Source organism: Oncorhynchus mykiss, chromosome 31 (assembly GCF_013265735.2).
Source record: "Oncorhynchus mykiss isolate Arlee chromosome 31, USDA_OmykA_1.1, whole genome shotgun sequence".
Taxonomy (NCBI): Eukaryota; Metazoa; Chordata; class Actinopteri; order Salmoniformes; family Salmonidae; genus Oncorhynchus; species Oncorhynchus mykiss.
Window position 1 is genome coordinate 1009980 of NC_050571.1, and position 22521 is coordinate 1032500.

General features: G+C 46.5%; 1 protein-coding gene across 1 annotated transcript in view; it reads right to left on the reverse strand.

Moving 5' to 3' along the window:
- Positions 1-663: 663 nt before the first annotated feature.
- The window catches only part of fgf16 (fibroblast growth factor 16), a 23225-nt gene continuing 1367 nt past the window's right edge, over positions 664-22521 (reverse strand). Inside the window, exons 2-4 of the mRNA XM_036970442.1 lie at positions 9701-9804; positions 2978-4773; positions 664-835 (exon numbers count right to left, since the gene is read on the reverse strand). Of these exons, the coding sequence (XP_036826337.1) occupies positions 4528-4773; positions 9701-9804 (350 nt within the window). The 3' untranslated portion in view covers positions 664-835; positions 2978-4527. The remainder of the gene's footprint in view (positions 836-2977; positions 4774-9700; positions 9805-22521) is intronic.

Consider the following 22521-nt stretch of genomic DNA (forward strand, 5'->3'; position numbering starts at 1 on the left):
TCTACAGTAACCTCACTGTAGTGTAACCTCACTGTATTCTGGTAGTGTAACCTCACTGTAGTCTGGTAGTGTAACCTCACTGCAGTCTGGTAGTGTAATCTCACTGTAGTGTAACCTCACTGTAGTCTGGTGGTGTAACCTCACTGTAGTGTAACCTCACTGTAGTCTAGTGGTGTAACCTCAGTGTAGTGTAACCTCACTGTAGTCTGGTAGTGTAACCTCACTGTAGTCTGGTAGTGTAACCTCACTGTAGTCTGGTAGTGTAACCGCACTGTAGTCTGGTAGAGTAATCTCACTGTAGTCTGGTAGTGTAACCTCAATGTAGTCTGGTAGTGTAACCTCACTGTAGTCTGGTAGTGTAACCTCACTGTAGTCTGGTAGTGTAACCTCACTGTAGTCTAGTAGTGTAACCTCACTGTAGTCTGGTAGTGTAACCTCACTGTAGTGTAACCTCACTGTAGTCTAGTAGTGTAACCGCACTGTCGTCTGGTAGTGTAACCTCACTGTCGTCTGGTAGTGTAACCTCACTGTAGTGTAACCTCACTGTAGTCTGGTAGTGTAACCTCCCTGTAGTGTAACCTCCCTGTAGTCTAGTAGTGTAACCGCACTGTAGTCTGGTAGTGTAACCGCACTGTAGTCTGGTAGAGTAATCTCACTGTAGTCTAGTAGTGTAACCTCACTGTAGTCTAGTAGTGTAACCTCACTGTAGTCTGGTAGTGTAACCTCACTGTAGTCTGGTAGTGTAACCTCACTGTCGTCTGGTAGTGTAACCTCACTGTAGTGTAACCTCCCTGTAGTCTGGTGGTGTAACCTCCCTGTAGTCTGGTAGTGTAACCTCACTGTAGTGTAACCTTCCTGTAGTCTAGTAGTGTAACCGCACTGTAGTCTGGTAGAGTAATCTCACTGTAGTCTAGTAGTGTAATCTCACTGTAGTCTAGTAGTGTAACCTCACTGTAGTCTGGTAGTGTAACCTCACCGTCGTCTGGTAGTGTAACCTCACTGTAGTCTGGTAGTGTAACCGCACTGTAGTCTGGTAGTGTAACCTCACTGTAGTCTGGTAGTGTAACCTCACTGTAGTGTAACCTCCCTGTAGTCTGGTAGTGTAACCTCACTGTAGTCTGGTAGTGTAACCTCACTCTAGTGTAACCTCACTGTAGTCTGGTAGTGTAACCTCACTGTAGTGTAACCTCACTGTAGTCTAGTAGTGTAACCTCACTGTAGTGTAACCTCACTGTAGTCTGGTAGTGTAACCTCACTGTAGTGTAACCTCACTGTAGTCTAGTACTGTAACCTCACTGTAGTCTGGTAGTGTAACCTCACTGTAGTGTAACCTCACTGTAGTGTAACCTCACTGTAGTCTGGTAGTGTAACCTCAGTGTAGTGTAACCTCACTGTAGTATGGTAGTGTAACCTCAGTGCAGTGTAACCTCACTGTAGTATGGTAGTGTAACCTCAGTGTAGTCTGGTAGTGTAACCTCACTGTAGTGTAACCTCACTGTAGTCTGATAGTGTAACCTCGCTGTAGTCTGGTAGTGTAACCTCGCTGTAGTCTGGTAGTGTAACCTCGCTGTAGTCTGGTAGTGTAACCTCGCTGTAGTCTGGTAGTGTAACCTCGCTGTAGTCTGGTAGTGTAACCTCACTGTAGTCTGGTAGTGTAACCTCACTGTAGTCTGGTAGTGTAACCTCACTGTAGTCTGGTAGTGTAATCTCACTGTAGTCTAGTAGTGTAACCTCACTGTAGTGAAACCTCACTGTAGTCTGGTAGTGTAATCTCACTGTCGTCTGGTAGGCTAACCTCGCTGTAGTCTAGTAGTGTAACCTCACTATAGTCTGGTAGTGTAACGTTACTGTAGTCTAGTGGTGTAACCTCACTGTAGTCTGGTAGTGTAACCTCACTGTAGTCTGGTAGTGTAACCTCGCTGTAGTCTGGTAGTGTAACCTCGCTGTAGTCTGGTAGTGTAACCTCGCTGTAGTCTGGTAGTGTAACCTCGCTGTAGTCTGGTAGTGTAACCTCGCTGTAGTCTGGTAGTGTAACCTCGCTGTAGTCTGGTAGTGTAACCTCGCTGTAGTCTGGTAGTGTAACCTCACTGTAGTCTGGTAGTGTAACCTCACTGTAGTCTAGTAGTGTAACCTCACTGTAGTGTAACCTCACTGTAGTCTGATAGTGTAACCTCACTGTAGTCTGGTAGTGTATCCTCACTGTAGTCTGGTAGTGTAACCTCACTGTAGTCTGGTAGTGTAACCTCACTGTAGTCTGGTAGTGTAACCTCACTGTAGTGTAACCTCACTGTAGTCTGGTAGTGTAACCTCACTGTAGTGTAACCTCACTGTAGTCTGGTAGTGTAACCTCACTGTCGTCTGGTAGGCTAACCTCGCTGTAGTCTGGTCGTGTAACCTCACTGTAGTCTAGTAGTGTAACCTCGCTGTAGTCGTGTAGTGTCACCTCACTGTAGTCTGGTAGTGTAATCTCACTAGTCTAGTAGTGTAAACTCACTGTAGTCTGGTGGTGTAATCTCACTGTAGTGTAAACTCACTGTAGTCTGGTAGTGTAAACTCACTCTAGTGTAACCTCACTGTAGTCTGGTAGTGTAACCTCACTGTAGTGTAAACTCACTGTAGTCTAGTAGTGTAACCTAACTGTAGTGTAACCTCACTGTAGTCTGGTAGTGTAACCTCACTATAGTCTAGTAGTGTAACCTCACTGTAGTCTGGTAGTGTAACCTCACTGTAGTCTAGTGGTGTAACCTCCCTAGTCTGGTAGTGTAACCTCACTGTAGTCTAGTAGTGTCACCTCACTGTAGTCTAGTAGTGTAACCTCCCTAGTTTGGTAGTGTAACCTCCCTAGTCTGGTAGTGTAACCTCACTGTAGTCTAGTGGTGTAACCTCCCTAGTCTGGTAGTGTAACCTCACTGTAGTGTAACCTCACTGTAGTCTAGTAGTGTAACCTCACTGTAGTGTAACCTCACTGTAGTGTAACCTCACTGTAGTCTGGTAGTGTAACCTCACTGTGGTCTACATACAGCATATTGTAGTCTTTCTCGATGCCACAACATCTGCTACTATTATGAGTGTGAGGATAGTCTGTATCAGGGAGGAGAAGGTTGTTTGGTTGGCCTGCTAGGGGGGCAGTCAATTTGACCATGTAGAGAGGCAAATAGTAAGTGCTCTTTCATATTCCTATGTCTTACATTGTCAGATTTGTTCTCTTTGTCTGTTCCTTAAAGTTAGGAACTATCTTTAGTTTGTCTCAATACAAGCCTATTATTTTCATGATTTCTCATTCATTGTCATAGGTATTTCATTGAACTGCAATTTAGCTGCACCATCCATGTCCTTGACTGTCCTACTGTATTAATGTTTTACATTTATCACATAGTCAATAAGTTTTACATGTATCTCAGCTTATCACATCTCTTTACATTGATCATATCACTTATGTGCCAAGTTCTGCCAACCCTGTTTCACCTGGATACTCCCTCATGGCCAATCTGTCTCCATCACATATACATACTAGGTAGTAGTGTACTCTCTAGTCAGAAGATGAGTTCTCTCCACCTTGATTTAGAACACTGACATCACAATGACTAGTCAGAAGATGAGTTCTCTACACATTGATTTAGAACACTCTGACATCACAATGACCAGTCAGAAGATGAGTTCTCTACACGTTGATTTAGAACACTCTGACATCACAATGACTAGTCAGAAGATGAGTTCTCTACACGTTGATTTAGAACACTCTGACATCACAATGACTAGTCAGAAGATGAGTTCTCTACACGTTGATTTAGAACACTGACATCACAATGACTAGTCAGAAGATGAGTTCTCGCTACCTTGATTTAGAACACTGACATTACAATGACTAGTCAGTCAGAAGATGAGTTCTCTCTACACGTTGCTTTAGAACATTCTGACATTCTCTCAACTTCCATTGGTCAATCCCTCCCTCGCTCCCTGGAGTTCTCTGGTTGCTGTGGTGAATGGCTTGGCTAGGGTAGTGTCCACTGGTCATCTCAGTTAGTCTGATCAACTTTCCATTACTTGTTCATTACTAGTCCTCAGACCCCCTACTCGAACTGATGAGGACTAACCCCAAACCCTTTTTATATTTGCAGTGAATGCTGGTTAAGTATCTTATGTATAAAAGTGGTTCTCATCAGGAAAAGTCTTTGTCTTCTTCAGGTGGTTAGTGGTTCAGGTGGTTTTAACCTGCGGTTAACCCAGGGTGGGTTAGGCAGTCATACAGGCCTGACGGCAGTCCAGTCTCTCTCCATCTCTCCTATCCGTTTAGTGAAGAGATTATCTCCTCCGCTCGACTCTGTACTCTCCTCCAGAGTGAGGTCTTATGGGCCTAATGACACCTCCCTGTAGAAGGAGAATACATAAACACCTTTGTTGGGGGTCGGGGCTGGAGACAGGGGAGCGAGGTCAGTGGGAGTACTGAGTCCTGTCCTTTAGTGCCAAACATCCACCTCTCTCCTCCCTTTCCTCCTCCTCATCCCTCTCTCCCAGGCTCAGCCCTGGTCACCTGTATTGGAACAGATCTCTGTAAGCCTGGGGGATCTTCTCTATCTCCACAGGCCGAGGCAGAAAGTGCGTTAGTTTCTGGTGTTTCTTCGTCCTCCCCCCCTCCCGTGGCGAGCCGTCCTTGTTGAGCGCTACGTAGTAGAAGCGTCCGGTGTCGGTGTGTTTGTAGAGCGTAGAGGCGTATGTGTTGTACCAATTCTCCTCAAACTGCTCTCTGAACACACACTCCGCTGTTAATTTCTTCTGCGGAAGAGAGGGAGAGATGGTTGAGTGTGGTGTCCAGTACAGTAGCTTCATTAGGATACAATTAATGGATTAGTTCATTTATATTTAATTCACATTTTGCCAACAGTTTGAGGAGCAAACTTCACAGCAACAAATTTGCTACACAATAATCAACAACAAAGAAAGTAAGACAGGGGTACTAAGGGAGAGAGAAGGTAAGAAGGGGTACTAAGGGAGAGAGAAGGTAAGAAGGGGTACTAAGGGAGAGAGAAGGTAAGAAGGGGGACTAAGGGAGAGAGAAGGTAAGAAGGAGGACTAAGGGAGAGAGAAGGTAAGAAGGGGTACTAAGGGAGAGAGAAGGTAAGAAGGGGGACTAAGGGAGAGAGAAGGTAAGAAGGGGGACTAAGGGAGAGAGAAGGTAAGAAGGGGTACTAAGGGAGAGAGAAGGTAAGAAGGGGTACTAAGGGAGAGAGAAGGTAAGAAGGGGTACTAAGGGAGAGAGAAGGTAAGAAGGGGTACTAAGGGAGAGAGAAGGGGGAGGGTATGACCCCTATAACCCCTATGTTATTGGTCACAGGGGAGGGTAGTGTGTTTCTATTGGTCACAGGGGAGGGTAGTGTGTTTCTATTGGTCACAGGGGAAGGTAGTGTGTTATTGGTCACAGGGGAGGGTAGTGTGTTGTTATTGGTCACAGGGGAGGGTAGTGTGATGTTATTGGTCACAGGGGAGGGTAGTGTGTTTCTATTGGTAATAGGGGAGGGTAGTGTGATGTTATTGGTCACAGACGAGGGTAGTGTGATGTTATTGGCCGGCTAAGGAGTATTGGTGTCTCTGAGGGGTCTTTGGCCTGGTTTGCTAACTACCTCTCTCAAAGAGGTCAGTGTATAAAGTCATAAAATCTGCTGTCTCAGCCATTGCCCGCCAACAAGGGAGTACCCCAAGGCTCGATCCTAGGCCCCACGCTCTTTCTCAATTTACATCAACAACATAGCTCAGGCAGTAGGAAACTCTCATCCATTTATATGCAGATGATACAGTCTTATACTCAGCTGGCTGCTCCCCGGATATTGTGTTAAATGCTCTACAATAAAGCTGTGTCCAACAAGCTTTCTCTACCCTTAACCTTGTTCTGAACACCTCCAAAACAAAGGTCATGTGGTTTTGTAAGAAGAATGCTACAGTTGCCCTTTATACAAACAAGCCATTTGCCACACAGGCCTGTCATCATTCACTTTGTACTGGACTGTGTGTTTACAGGCAGTAGGGCCTGCCATCATTCACTATGAACTGGACTGTGTGTTTACAGGAAGCAGGGCCTGCCATCATTCACTATGATCTGGACTGTGTGTTTACAGGCAGTAGGGCCTGCCATCATTCACTTTGAACTGGACTGTGTGTTTGCAGGAAGTATCAACAGCGTGACTTTAGATCATTAGAACACATTCGCCAAAAGCCATAAAATGCACCTGAATGGATTTCTGCAAATATGTAAATACCACTGGAGTCCTCTTACATTTGGGAACTTTACAGTCCTATTGATCGAACAACCATGAAAAGGTAGGCTCTCTCTCAGTTATGCACATCAACAACAACAAGAATAACAACTAATGCTAGCCAGAGCAAGATGAGCTTAAATCTAATGAAGGAACATTAGATAAACCCTATCAAACAGTTTCAGCAAGATGGCTGTCAAAATTGTACTGATGAACGATGGCATCAAAATTGTACTGATAAACGATGGCATCAAAATTGTACTGATAAACGATGGCATCAAAATTGTACTGATGAACGATGGCATCAAAATTGTACTGATGAACGATGGCATCAAAATTGTACTGATGAACGATGGCATCAAAATTGTACTGATAAACGATGGCATCAAAATTGTACTGATGAGCGATGGCATCAAAATTGTACTGATGAACGATGGCATCAAAATTGTACTGATGAACGATGGCATCAAAATTGTACTGATGAACGATGGCATCAAAATTGTACTGATGAACGATGGCATCAAAATTGTACTGATGAACGATGGCATCAAAATTGTACTGATGAACGATGGCATCAAAATTGTACTGATGAACGATGGCACACTCACTTTACGGAATTCAAAATTACAATGCTTGTCTTTCATAATTTGTTCAGATATACTTGGATGTGTAGTGTCAGTGTTTGTCTTTCATAATTTGTTCAGATATACTTGGATGTGTAGTGTCAGTGTTTGTCTTTCATAATTTGTTCAGATATACTTGGATGTGTAGTGTCAGGGTTTGTTGCTGGCATGTCATGCCTAAATTTGCTAATCTTGCCAATGAAAAAATAATTGAAGTGATTGGCTGTGGGTTTTGTGATGAATGAGCCATCTGATTCAATGAATGATGGAGCCGAGTTTGCCTTTTTGCACAAAATGTCATTTAAGGTGCTCCAAGGCTTTGGTTCATAGTGTATATATATTTAATTTTTATTCAGTTTAGTAATTTCTTAATTTGATTATTGGCTGTGTAGCCAGACTTAATTGCCATTACTTTTTCCTCATCCCTCTCAACCATACCATTTTTCAATTCCTCATCAATCCACAGGGATTTAACCGTTTTTACAGTCATTTTGTTATTAATGGTCTTATTAGTAACTGGAATAAGTAGTTTCATAAATGTGTCCAGTGCAGTGTCTGGTTGCTCCTCATTACTCACCACAGACCAACACATTATTGACATCATCAACATATGAATCACTACAAAACGTATTGTATGACCTCTTATACACTACAGTCACATACTGTACAGTCGTGGCCAAAAGTTTTGAGAATGACACAAATATACATTTTTACAAAGTCTGCTACCTCAGTTGGTATGATGGCAATTTGCATATACTCCAGAATGTTATGAAGAGTGATCAGATGAATTGCAAAGTCCCTCTTCGCTTTGCAAATGAACTGAATCCCCCAAAAATATTTCCACTGCATTTCAGCTCTGCCACAAAAGGACCAGCTGACATGTCAGTGATTCTCTCGTTAGAACAAGGGAACACTAAAATAAACACATCCTAGATCTGAATTAATGAAATATTCTTATTAAATACTTTTTTCTTTACATAGTTGAATGTGCTGACAACAAAATCACATACAAATGATCAATGGAAATCAAGTTTATCAACCCACGGAGGTCTGGATTTGGAGTCACACTCAAAATTCAAGTGGAAAACCACACTACAGGCTGATCCAACTTTGATGTAATGTCCTTAAAACAAGTCCAAATGAGGCTCAGTAGTGTGTGTGGCCTCCACGTGCCTGTATGACCTCCCTACAACGCCTGGGCATGCTCCTGATGAGGTGGCGGATGGTCTCCTGAGGGATCTCCTCCCAGACCTGGACTAAAGCATCCACCAACTCCTGGACAGTCTGTGATGCAACGTGGTGTTGGTGGATGGAGCGAGACATGATGTCCCAGATGTGCTCAATTGGATTCAGGTCTGGGGAACGGGCGGGCCAGTCCATAGCATCAATGCCTTCCTCTTGCAGGAACTGCTGACACACTCCAGCCACATGAGGTCTAGCATTGTCTTGCATTAGGAGGAACCCAGGGCCAACCGCACCAGCATATGGTCTCACAAGGGGTCTCATCTCGGTACCTAATGGCAGTCAGGCTACCTCTGGCGAGCACATGGAGGGCTGTGCGGCCCCCCAAAGAAATGCCACCCCACACCATGACTGACCCACCGCCAAACCGGTCATGCTGGAGGATGTTGCAGGCAGCAGAACGTTCTCCACGGTGTCTCCAGACTCTCACATCTGTCACATGTGCTCAGTGTGAACCTGCTTTCATCTGTGAAGAGCACAGGGTGCCAGTGGCGGATTTGCCAATCTTGGTGTTCTCTGGCAAATGCCAAACGTCCTGCACGGTGTTGGGCTGTAAGCACAACCCTCACCTGTGGACGTCGAGCCCTCATACCACCCTCATGGAGTCTGTTTCTGACCGTTTGAGCAGACACATGCACCTTCTGTCTCAGCCTCCAGTATTTATGCTGCAGTAGTTTATGTGTCGGGGGGCTAGGGTCAGTCTGTTATATCTGGAGTATTTCTCCTGTCTTATCCGGTGTCCTGTGTGAAATTAAGTATGCTCTCTCTAATTCTCTCTTTCTCTCTTTCTTTCTCTCTCTCGGAGGACCTGAGCCCTAGGACAATGCCTCAGGACTACCTGGCATGATGACTCCTTGCTGTCCCCAGTCCACCTGGCCGTGCTGCTGCTCCAGTTTCAACTGTTCTGCCTGCAGCTATGGAACCCTGACCTGTTCATCGGACGTGCTACCTTGTCCCAGACCTGCTGTTTTCGACTCTGTCTCTACCACACCTGCCGTCTCGACTTCTGAATGCTCGGCTATGAAAAGCCAACTGACATTTACTCCTGAGGTACTGACCTGTTGCACCCTCTACAATCACTGTGATTATTATTATTTGACCCTGCTGGTCATTTATGAAAGTTTGAACATCTTGGCCAAATACTGTTTTAATCTCCAACCGGCACAGCCAGAAGAGGACTGGCCACCCCTCATAGCCTGGTTCCTCTCCATGTTTCTTCCTAGATTCCTGCATTTCTAGGGAGTTTTTCCTAGCCACCGGGGTTCTACATCTGCATTGCTTGCTGTTTGGGGTTTTAGGCTGCGTTTCTGTACAGCACTTTGAGATATCAGCTGATGTAAAAAGGGCTTTATAAATCAATATGATTGATTGAATGAATAGAGGGTGTAGAGGAGGGGAGTGGAGAGGAGAGGGGAGAGGAGGGAGTAGAGGAGGGGGGGGTAGAGACGAGGATAGAGGACAGGAGAGTCAAGGAGAGGAGGGAGTAGAGGAGAGGAGAAGAGAGGTAGAGGAGAGGAGGGAGTAGAGGAGAGAGGAGAGGAGGAATGTGTAGAGGTGGGTAGAGGAGAGGAGGGGTGTTTAACTTACCGACCCATAGAGCTCTCCTCTCTCGTTCATGCCCAGGTAGAGTCCTGCGTCCACTCCTCTAATACTGACCAGCCCTACAGCCAGACTGATGAACTCTAGGATACCTGGAGAGGACAGAGACAACACCTGTCAGAGATATAGACCAGCCCTACAGCCAGACTGATGAACTCTAGGATACCTGGACAGACAACACCTGTCAGAGATATAGACCAGCCCTACAGCCAGATTGATGAACTCTAGGATACCTGGACAGACAACACCTGTCAGAGATATAGACCAGCCCTACAGCCAGACTGATGAACTCCACGATGGGGAGGACAGAGACAACACCTGTCAGAGATATAGACCAGCCCTACAGCCAGACTGATAAACTCTAGGATACCTGGACAGACAACACATACTAGGTTTGGGCGATATACTGTTTACACCACATAGCGGGGTATTTTGAAATACAGACGGAATGATTTTCAATGGAAATAAGTGCACGCCACTGCTTATTAAGTTATAGAAGTATAACTAAGTTGTATAATTATAACTAATTATAAGAAATATAATGATAACTCTAAATCAAATCAAATTTTATTTGTCACATACACATGGTTAGCAGATGTTAATGCGAGTGTAGCGAAATGCTTGTGCTTCTAGTTCCAACAATGCAGTAATAACAAGTAATCTAACTAACAATTCCAAAACTACTGTCTTGTACACAGTGTAAGGGGATAAAGAATATGTACATAAGGATATATGAATGAGTGATGGTACAGAGCAGCATAGGCAAGATACAGTAGATGGTATCGAGTACAGTATGTACAAATGAGATGAGTATGTAAACAAAGTGGCATGGTTAAAGTGGCTAGTGATACATGTATTACATAAAGATGCAGTAGATGATATAGAGTACAGTATAGACGTATACATATGAGATGAATAATGTAGGGTATGTAAACATTATATTAGGTAGCATTGTTTAAAGTGGCTAGTGATATATTTACATCATTTCCCATCAATTCCCATTATTAAAGTGGCTGGAGTTGAGTCAGTGTCAGTGTGTTAGCAGCAGCCACTCAGTGTTAGTGGTGGCTGTTTAACAGTCTGTTGGCCTTGAGATAGAAGCTGTTTTTCAGTCTCTCGGTCCCAGCTTTGATGCACCTGTACTGACCTCGCCTTCTGGATGATAGCGGGGTGAACAGGCAGTGGCTCGGGTGGTTGATGTCCTTGATGATCTTTATGGCCTTCCTGTGACATCGGGTGGTGTAGGTGTCCTGGAGGGCAGGTAGTTTGCCCCCGGTGATGCGTTGTGCAGACCTCCCTACCCTCTGGAGAGCCTTACGGTTGAGGGCGGTGCAGTTGCCATACCAGGCGGTGATACAGCCCGCCAGGATGCTCTCGATTGTGCATCTGTAGAAGTTTGTGAGTGCTTTTGGTGACAAGCCAAATTTCTTCAGCCTCCTGAGGTTGAAGAGGCGCTGCTGCGCCTTCTTCACGATGCTGTCTGTGTGAGTGGACCAATTCAGTTTGTCTGTGATGTGTATGCCGAGGAACTTAAAACTTGCTACCCTCTCCACTACTGTTCCATCGATGTGGATAGGGGGGTGTTCCCTCTGCTGTTTCCTGAAGTCCACAATCATCTCCTTAGTTTTGTTGACGTTGAGTGTGAGGTTATTTTCCTGACACCACACTCCGAGGGCCCTCACCTCCTCCCTGTAGGCCGTCTCGTCGTTGTTGGTAATCAAGCCTACCACTGTTGTGTCGTCCGCAAACTTTTTTTTTTTTTTTTTTTTTTTTTTTTTTTTTACCTTTATTTAACCAGGCAAGTCAGTTAAGAACAAATTCTTATTTTCAATGACGGCCTAGGAACAGTGGGTTAACTGCCTGTTCAGGGGCAGAACGACAGATTTGTACCTTGTCAGCTCGGGGGTTTGAACTCGCAACCTTCCGGTTACTAGTCCAACGCTCTAACCACTAGGCTACCCTGCCGCCCCGCCACTTGATGATTGAGTTGGAGGCGTGCGTGGCCACGCAGTCGTGGGTGAACAGGGAGTACAGGAGAGGGCTCAGAACGCACCCTTGTGGGGCCCCAGTGTTGAGGATCAGCGGGGAGGAGATGTTGTTGCCTACCCTCACCACCTGGGGGCGGCCCGTCAGGAAGTCCAGTCCAGGTAGGGTGGAGGTGATATGGTCCTTGACTAGTCTCTCAAAGCACTTCATGATGACGGATGTGAGTGCTACGGGGCGGTAGTCGTTTAGCTCAGTTACCTTAGCTTTCTTGGGAACAGGAACAATGGTGGCCCTCTTGAAGCATGTGGGAACAGCAGACTGGTATAGGGATTGATTGAATATGTCCGTAAACACACCGGCCAGCTGGTCTGCGCATGCTCTGAGGGCGCGGCTGGGGATGCCGTCTGGGCCTGCAGCCTTGCGAGGGTTAACACGTTTAAATGTCTTACTCACCTCGGCTGCAGTGAAGGAGAGACCGCATGTTTTCGTAGCAGGCCGTGTCAGTGGCACTGTATTGTCCTCAAAGCGGGCAAAAAAGTAATTTAGTCTGCCTGGGAGCAAGACATCCTGGTCCGTGACTGGGCTGGATTTCTTCCTGTAGTCCGTGATTGACTGTAGACCCTGCCACATGCCTCTTGTGTCTGAGCCGTTGAATTGAGATTCTACTTTGTCTCTGTACTGGCGCTTAGCTTGTTTGATAGCCTTGCGGAGGGAATAGCTGCACTGTTTGTATTCGGTCATGTTACCAGACACCTTGCCCTGATTAAAAGCAGTGGTTCGCGCTTTCAGTTTCACACGAATGCTGCCATCAATCCACGGTTTCTGGTTAGGGAATGTTTTAATCGTTGCTATGGGAACGACATCTTCAACGCACGTTCTAATGAACTCGCACACCGAATCAGCGTATTCGTCAATGTTATCTGACGCAGTACGAAACATCTCCCAGTCCACGTGATGGAAGCAGTCTTGGAGTGTGGAGTCAGCTTGGTCGGACCAGCGTTGGACAGACCTCAGCGTGGGAGCCTCTTGTTTTAGTTTCTGTCTGTAGGCAGGGATCAACAAAATGGAGTCGTGGTCAGCTTTTCCGAAAGGGGGGCGGGGCAGGGCCTTATATGCGTCGCGGAAGTTAGAGTAACAATGATCCAAGGTCTTTCCACCCCTGGTTGCGCAATCGATATGCTGATAAAATTTAGGGAGTCTTGTTTTCAGATTAGCCTTGTTAAAATCCCCAGCTACAATGAATGCAGCCTCCGGATAAATCGTTTCCATTTTGCAGAGAGTTAAATAAAGTTTGTTCAGAGCCATCGATGTGTCTGCTTGGGGGGGGGATATATACGGCTGTGATTATAATCGAAGAGAATTCTCTTGGTAGATAATGCGGTCTACATTTGATTGTGAGGAATTCTAAATCAGGTGAACAGAAGGATTTGAGTTCCTGTATGTTTCTTTCATCACACCATGTCACGTTGGCCATGAGGCATACGCCCCCACCCCTCTTCTTACCAGAAAGATGTTTGTTTCTGTCAGCGCGATGCGTGGAGAAACCCGTTGGCTGCACCGCTTCGGATAGAGTCTCTCCAGTGAGCCATGTTTCAGTGAAGCAAAGGACGTTACAGTCTCTGATGTCCCTCTGGAATGCTACCCTTGCTCGGATTTCATCAACCTTGTTGTCAAGAGACTGGACATTGGCAAGAAGAATGCTAGGGAGTGGTGCACGATGTGCCCGTCTCCGGAGTCTGACCAGAAGACCGCCTCGTTTCCCTCTCTTTCGGAGTCGTTTTTTTGGGTCGCTGCATAGGGTCCACTCCGTTGTCCTGTTTGTAAGGCAGAACACAGGATCCGCGTCGCGAAAAACATATTCTTGGTCGTACTGATGGTGAGTTGACGCTGATCTTATATTCAGTAGTTCTTCTCGACTGTATGTAATGAAACCTAAGATGACCTGGGGTACCAATGTAAGAAATAACACGTAAAAAAACAAAAAACTGCATAGTTTCCTAGGAACGCGAAGCGAGGCGGCCATCTCTGTCGGCGCCGGAAGGTATGACTCTAAGTTATATAAGTACAACTCTAAGTTATATAAGTACAACTAAGTTATATAAGTACAACTCTAAGTTATATAAGTACAACTCTAAGTTATATAAGTACAACTCTAAGTTATATAAGTACAACTAAGTTATATAAGTACAACTAAGTTATATTAGTCTAGCTACAGTGGCAAGTATGTGAACCCTTTGGAATGACCTGGATTTCTGTATAAATTGGTCATAAAATGTCATCTGATCTTCATCTAAGTCACAACACCAGACAAACCCAGTCTGCTTAAACTAATAACACACAAATTATTGTAATTTTCTTGTCTATATTGAATGTGTCATTTAAACATTCACAGTGTAGGTTGTGAATGTATGTGAACCCCCCAATAGGCTAATGACTTCTCCAAAAGATAATTGGAGTCAATATAATATATATAACTATAGGTTATTTTAGTATACTGTAACTATAATATATATAACTATAGGTTATATTAGTATACTGTAACTATAATATATATAACTATAGGTGCTATTAGTACACTGACACACCTACAGGACTCTGCATTGTGTTGCTAACTAGCTAAGTGGCTAGATGTCAATATCTTCTTGATTACGTTGTTTTATGCATCAACATTTTTTTTTAGTAACCAAAAAAGTATTAAACAAATCTAAATATATATTTTATATTTGAGATTCTTCAAATACTACTCAACAAATGGGATGCAGTCTATCACAGTGCAATCCGTTTTGTCACCAAAGCCCCATTTACTACCCACCATTGCGACCTGTACACTCTCGTTGGCTGGCCCTCGCTTCATACTCGTCGCCAAACCCACTGGCTCCATGTCATCTACAAGACCCTGCTAGGTAAAGTCCCCCCTTATCTCAGCTCGCTGGTCACCATAGCATCTCCCACCTGTAGCACACGCTCTAGCAGGTATATCTCTCTAGTCACCCCCAAAACCAATTATTTCTTTGGCCGCCTCTCCTTCCAGTTCTCTGCTGCCAATGACTGGAACGAACTACAAAAATCTCTGAAACTCGAAACACTTATCTCCCTCACTAGCTTTAAGCACCAACTGTCAGAGCAGCTCACAGATTACTGCACCTGTACATAGCCCACCTATAATTTAGCTCAAACAACTACCTCTTTCCCTACTGTATTTTATTTATTTATTTATTTTGCTCCTTTGCACCCCATTATTTTTATTTCTACTTTGCACATTCTTCCATTGCAAATCTACCATTCCAGTGTTTTACTTGCTATATTGTATTTACTTTGCCACCATAGCCTTTTTTTGCCTTTTACCTCCCTTCTCACCTCATTTGCTCAGATCGTATATAGACTTGTTTATACTGTACTATTGACTGTATGTCTGTTTTACTCCATGTGTAACTCTGTGTCGTTGTATGTGTCGAACTGCTTTGCTTTATCTTGGCCAGGTCGCAATTGTAAATGAGAACTTGTTCTCAACTTGCCTACCTGGTTAAATAAAGGTGAAATAAAAATAAAATAAATAAATAAAATAGCCACCCTTTGCCTTGATGACAGCTTTGCACACTCTTGGCATTCTCTCAACCAGCAACATGAGCTAGTCAGCTGGAATGCATTTCAATTAACAGGTGTGCCTTCTTAAAAGTTCATTTGACAAATTTCTTTCCTTCTTAATACGTTTGAGTCATTCAGTTGTGTTGTGACAAGGTAGGGGTGGTATACAGAAGATAGCCCTAATTGGTAAAAGACCAAGTCCATATTATGGCAAGAACAGCTCAAATAAGCAAAGAGAAGAGACAGTCCATCATTACTTGAAGACATGAGTCAGTCAATCCGGAACATTTCAAGAACTTTGAAAGTTTCTTCAAGTGCGGTCGCAAAAACCATCAAGCGCTGTGATGAAACGGGCTCTCATGAGGACCGCCACATTAAAGGAAGACCCAGAGTTACCTCTGCTGCATAGGATAAGTTCTTTAGAGTTATCAGCCTCAGAAATTGCAGCCCAAATACAATCTTCAGAGTTCAAGTAACAGACACATCTCAACATCAACTGTTCAGAGGAGACTGTGTGAATCAGGCCTTCATGGTTGAATTGCTGCAAAGAAACCACTACTAAAGGACACCAATAAGGAGAAGAGACTTGCTTGGGCAAAGAAACACATTAGGACATTAGGTCGGTGAAAATCTGTCCTTTGGTCTGATGAGTCCAAATGTGAGGTTTTTGGTTCCAACCGCTGTGTCTTTGTAAGACGCAGAGGTGAACGGATGATCTCAGCATGTGTGGTTCCCACCATGAAGCATGGAGGAGGAGGTGTGATGGTGCTTTGCTGGTGACACTGTCAGTGATTTATTTAGAATTCAAGGCACACTTAACCAGCATGGCTACCACAGCATTCTGCAGTGATACGCCATCCCATCTGGTTTGGGTTTAGTGGGACTATCATTTGTTATTCAACAGAACAATGACCCAACACACCTCCAGGTTGTGTACGGGCTCTTGGACCAAGAAGGAGAGTGATGGAGTGCTGCATCAGATGACCTGGCCTCCACAATCACCCGACCTCAACCTAATTGAGATGGTTTAGGATGAGTTAGACCGCAAAGGAAAAGCAGCCAACAAATGCTCAGCATATGTAGGAACTCCTTCAAGACTGTTGGAGAAGCATTCCAGGTGAAGCTGGTTGAGAGAATGCCAAGAGTGTGCAAAGCTGTCATCAAGGCAAAAGGGTGGCTACTTTGAAGAATCTAAAATCTATTTTGATTTGTTTAACACTTTTTTGGTTACTACAGTATTCCATATGTGTTATTTCATAGTTTTGATGTCTTCATTATTATTCTACAATGTAGAAATTGTAAAAATAAAGAAAAACCCTTGAATGAGTAGTTGTTCTAAAACTTTTTACTGGTACTGTATATTTGTGCTTTTACCCATTTACTACACAATGTTGTGATATCCAATTGGTAGTTAAAGTCTTGTTCCATCGCTGCAACTCCCATACGGGAAACACGACCCTGCTAAGACGCTTCTTGACACACTGCTCCCTTACCCGGAAGCCAGCCGTACCAATGGGTCAGAGGACACACTGCTCCCTTACCCGGAAGCCAGCCGTACCAATGGGTCAGAGGACACACTATCCAACTGGCGACTGAGGTCAGGTTGCAGGCACCCGGCCCACCACAAGGAGTCACTAGAGCGCAATGGGACAAGGAAATCCCGGCTGGCCAAACCCTCCTTTAACCTGGACGACACTGAGCCAATTGTGCACCTCCTCATGGGTCTCCTGGTCACAGCCTGGGATCGAACCCAGGGCTGTAGTGACGCCTCAAGCACTACGCCACTCGGGAGGCCAGAAGCAAGCAAATATTAAAAGGAGAACGTTGAAGGCTGAAGGCTTGTGCTCCAAATGGCACCCTATTCCCTATTTAGTGCACTACTTTATACCAGAGCCCTATAGAACCCTATTCCCTATTTAGTGCACTACTTTATACCAGAGCGCTATGGGTCCTGGTCAAAAGTAGTGCATTAAAGTAGTGCACTATTCCTTCACTCTGCAGTGCCATTGGGGACGAGCCAATGATTGGGACTGGGTTGGGGACAGCTGATCTCTGACCAGTTGTTATGGGAAGCAGAGACATCTCTATGAGGTGCGTCCCACTTGTTCTAGATGTTTCTCTCCATGAGGTGCGTCTCACTCGTTCTAGATGTTTCTCTCCATGAGGTGCATCCCAAATGGCACCCTATAATTCCCTTTATAGTGTGCTACTTTTGACCAGAGCCCATAGACAGAACATATTGAATGTTTTCCCACAGTATTTGGACTACCTGAGGTGAAGCCTGAACAGGGATGTTTTCTAATAGTGGATAGAAACTGTAGATAAACACCACCACAGCTGATGCAGAATACAGATGCTATTAGTGCTTAATTCGTGTTTACCATGCGGTCCGCCCCTGGCCAGGACACGGCTGGGTTGTATTCCAAATGTAGTGCACTATAATGACCAGGCCGCATAGGGTGCCATTTGGGACTCAGCCAGCCTCCTAGGCTCTGATCCTCTAGGCTAGTGGTTCCCAAACATTGTATAGTATATAGTATCACCATAGTATATAGTATCACCATAGTATATATATGGTATCACCATAGTCTATAGTATCACCATACTATATAGTATCACCATAGTATATAGTATCACCATAGTATATATTACCACTATAGTATATAGTATCACCATAGTATGTAGTAGTGGTTCCCAAACGTTTTATAGTCCCTTCAAACGTTCAACCTCCAGCTGCGTACCCCTCTCTAGCACCAGGGTCAGCTGTACCCCCTCTAGCACCAGGGTCAGCTGTACCCCCTCTAGCACCAGGGTCAGCTGTACCCCCTCTAGCACCAGGGTCAGCTGTACCCCCTCTAGCACCAGGGTCAGCTGTACCCCCTCTAGCACCAGGGTCAGCTGTACCCCCTCTAGCACCAGGGTCAGCTGTACCCCCTCTAGCACCAGGGTCAGCTGTACCCCCTCTAGCACCACTGTCAGCTGTACCCCCTCTAGCACCAGTGTCAGCTGTACCCCCTCTAGCACCAGGGTCAGCTGTGTACCCCCTCTAGCACCAGGGTCAGCTGTGTACCCCCTCTAGCACCAGGGTCAGCTGTACCCCCTCTAGCACCAGGGTCAGCTGTACCCCCTCTAGCACCAGGGTCAGCTGTACCCCCTCTAGCACCAGGGTCAGCTGTACCCCCTCTAGCACCAGGGTCAGCTGTACCCCCTCTAGCACCAGGGTCAGCTGTACCCCCTCTAGCACCAGGGTCAGCTGTACCCCCTCTAGCACCAGGGTCAGCTGTACCCCCTCTAGCACCACTGTCAGCTGTACCCCCTCTAGCACCAGTGTCAGCTGTACCCCCTCTAGCACCAGGGTCAGCTGTGTACCCCCTCTAGCACCAGGGTCAGCTGTGTACCCCCTCTAGCACCAGGGTCAGCTGTACCCCCTCTAGCACCACTGTCAGCTGTACCCCCTCTAGCACCAGTGTCAGCTGTACCCCCTCTAGCACCAGGGTCAGCTGTGTACCCCCTCTAGCACCAGGGTCAGCTGTGTACCCCCTCTAGCACCAGGGTCAGCTGTACCCCCTCTAGCACCAGGGTCAGCTGTGTACCCCCTCTAGCACCAGGGTCAGCTGTACCCCCTCTAGCACCACTGTCAGCTGTACCCCCTCTAGCACCAGTGTCAGCTGTACCCCCTCTAGCACCAGGGTCAGCTGTGTACCCCCTCTAGCACCAGTGTCAGCTGTACCCCCTCTAGCACCAGGGTCAGCTGTGTACCCCCTCTAGCACCAGGGTCAGCTGTGTACCCCCTCTAGCACCAGGGTCAGCTGTACCCCCTCTAGCACCAGGGTCAGCTGTGTACCCCCTCTAGCACCAGGGTCAGCTGTACCCCCTCTAGCACCAGGGTCAGCGCACTCTCATATGTTGTTGTTTGCCATCATTGTAAGCCTGCCACACACAAAAACTATACATTACATTTATTAAACATTAGAATGAGTGTGAGTTTGTCACAACCCGGCTCGTGGGAAGTGACAGAGCTCTTATAGACCAGGGCACAAATAATAATAATAATTAATAATTTTGCTCTTTATTTAACCATCTTACATATAAAACCTTATTTGTTCATCTAAAATGGTGAATAACTCACCACAGGTTAATGAGAAGGGTGTGCTTGAAAGGATGCACATAACTCTGCAATGATGGGTTGTATTGGAGAGAGTCTCAGTATTAAATAATTTTCCACACACAGTCTGTGCCTGTATTTAGTTTTCATGCTAGTGAGGGCCGAGAATCCACTCTCACATCAAAAAACGTGTCAATACTTTCCCCTTGATAACCAGCGCACTTCTGTATGTTGTAAAAGCGTTACATGGTCACTGTCCATATCAGTGCATAGTGCAGAAAATACAGAGGAGCTCAGAGGTCTTGCTTTAACAAAGTTAACCATTTTCACTGTGGTGACAAAAACGTATTTCAGGATGTCAGGCATTCCCTTGGCAGCAAGAGTCTCTCGGTGGATGCTGCAGTGTACCCAAGAGCCTCTAGGTTGATGCTGCAGTGTACCCAAGAGCCTCTAGGTTGATGCTGTAGTCTACCCAAGAGCCTCTAGGTTGATGCTGTAGTGTACCCAAGAGCCTCTCGGTGGATGCTGCAGTGTACCCAAGAGCCTCTAGGTTGATACTGCAGTCTACCCAAGAGCCTCTCGGTGGATGCTGCAGTGTACCCAAGAGCCTCTAGGTTGATGCTGTAGTGTACCCAAGAGCCTCTCGGTGGATGCTGTAGTGTACCCAAGAGCCTCTCGGTGGATGCTGCAGTGTACCCAAGAGCCTCTAGGTTGATGCTGTAGTGTACCCAAGAGCCTCTCGGTGGATGCTGTAGTGGACCCAAGAGCCTCTAGGTTGATGCTGTAGTGTACCCAAGAGCCTCTCGGTGGATGCTGTAGTGTACCCAAGAGCCTCTCGGTGGATGCTGCAGTGTACCCAAGAGCCTCTAGGTTGATGCTGTAGTGTACCCAAGAGCCTCTCGGTGGATGCTGTAGTGTACCCAAGAGCCTCTCGGTGGATGCTGTAGTGTACCCAAGAGCCTCTCGGTGGATGCTGCAGTGTACCCAAGAGCCTCTCGGTGGATGCTGCAGTGTACCCAAGAGCCTCTCGGTGGATGCTGTAGTGGACCCAAGAGCCTCTAGGTTGATGCTGCAGTGTACCCAAGAGCCTCTCGGTGGATGCTACAGTGGACCCAAGAGCCTCTCGGTGGATGCTGCAGTGTACCCAAGAGCCTCTAGGTGGATGCTACAGTGTACCCAAGTGGCGTCGGGAGCAACTGTTGCAGGCGTGTTACCACTCCACTATGTCTCCCTGTTATGGCTTTGGCGCCGTCAGTACAGATACCAACATGAGCAGCAGCTATGTTAGGCTACATACGGACCGTTAGTGGAATTCCCGTGAGAGAGGTTAATGTGGTTAATGTGGTTAACGGTTAATGTGATTGGATGTTCATTATTTGACTAGGCTACCTGTATTTGACATTGTGTTGTTATTTCGCTGAACACTGGATGGTTGAATATTATTTTTGGCAGAGAAACGAGGCTACTCAGGCGAGAAAAACTCACCCCTTTGGAAAATATAAATGGGGGAAAAAAGTGAATCACATTATTATTTGGCGTACCCCCAACGGCATTGGGAATACCTGCTCTCCGATAATGCTGTCAGGGAATGAAACACCAGCTCTCTCTGATTCTCTACGATAATGCTGTCAGGGAATGAAACACAGCTCTCTCTGATCCTCTACGATAATGCTGTCAGGGAATGAAACACCAGCTCTCTCTGATCCTGGCCACCTTTTAATCAAACCCATCTCCTCCCAGCACTGACACCTGCTCTGCATTCTAACCCAAAGTGAAGCCAGAAATAAACACTACCCAACCCTCTCCAGGCCTGTTCCACCCTCCTCAACCCTGTTCATCGCTCCTCAGTCCTGTTCAAATGTGTTCAGCCCTCCTCAGCCTTGTTCAAACCTCCTCAGCACTCTGCAGCCCTGTTCATCCCTCCCCAGTCCTCTCCAGCCCTCCCCAGCCCTCCCCAGCCCTCTCCAGTCCTTTCCCGCCTCCTCAGTCCCCTCCAGCCCTCTCCAGCCTTCCTCAGTCCTCTCCAGCCCTCTTCAGCCTTCCTCAGTCCCCTCCAGCCCTCTCCAGCCTTCCTCAGTCCTCTCCAGCCCTCTCCAGCCTTCCTCAGTCCTCTCCAGCCCTGTACAGCCCTCCTCAGTCCTCTCCAGCCCTGTTCAGACATGTACACCATCGGCTTGTCTTGACTACAGACCGCCAGCTTTAATCCATCTCTAGATTCTCCCTGGTCATGGTTACATTTACAGATATTCTCTCTCTCTCTCTCTCTCTCTCTCTCTCTCTCTCAAATCAAATGTATTTGTCACATACACATGGTTAGCAGATGTTAATGCACCCCCCCTCTCTCTCTCCCCATCTCTCTCTCTCCCTCCCTCTCCCCATCTTTCTCCCTACCTCCCTCTCCCCCTACCTCTCCCCATCTCTCTCTCTCCCTCTCTCTCTCCCTCCCTCTCCCCATCTCTCTCTCTCTCCCTCCCTCTCCCCATCTCTCTCTCCCTCCCTCTCCCCATCTCTCTCTCCCTCCCTCTATCTCTCTCTCCCTCCCTCCCTCTCCCCATCTCTCTCTCCCTCCCTCCCTCCCTCTCCCCATCTCTCTCTCCCTCCCCATCTCTCTCCCCTCCCTCTCCCCATCCCTCTCCCCTCCCTGTCCCCATCTCTCTCTCCCTCCCTGTCCCCATCTCTCTCTCCCTCCCTCTCCCCATCTCTCTCTCCCTCCCTCTCCCCATCTCTCTCTCCCTCCCTATCCCCATCTCTCCTCTCTCTCCCCCCCTCTCCCCATCTCTCCTCTCTCTCCCCCCATCTCAGGCAGGCAGTGAGCCTAACTGAGTGCTGCACCTGCAGAATGACTGCATGGACATGAGGTGCAGAGAATGTGCATGTTTTCTCTGTGACCTCATGTGTCTGTGATAGTGATTGGAACCACACCTCCAATGATTCGTATTAATAGTAGAATTAGGAGAGAGAGAGCCGGTATGGTCCCTTTGAACCAGTTAAACAGAGAACCAGACATGGACCACTGCCTGTCCAGCTCCTCTCTCTCTCTCTCTCTCTCTCTCTCTCTCTCTCTCTCGGGAGCCACCTGCCTGCTGCTCCTGCACCCGCTTAGGGGCATGGTGGCCTGGAGAAGGAAGGCATG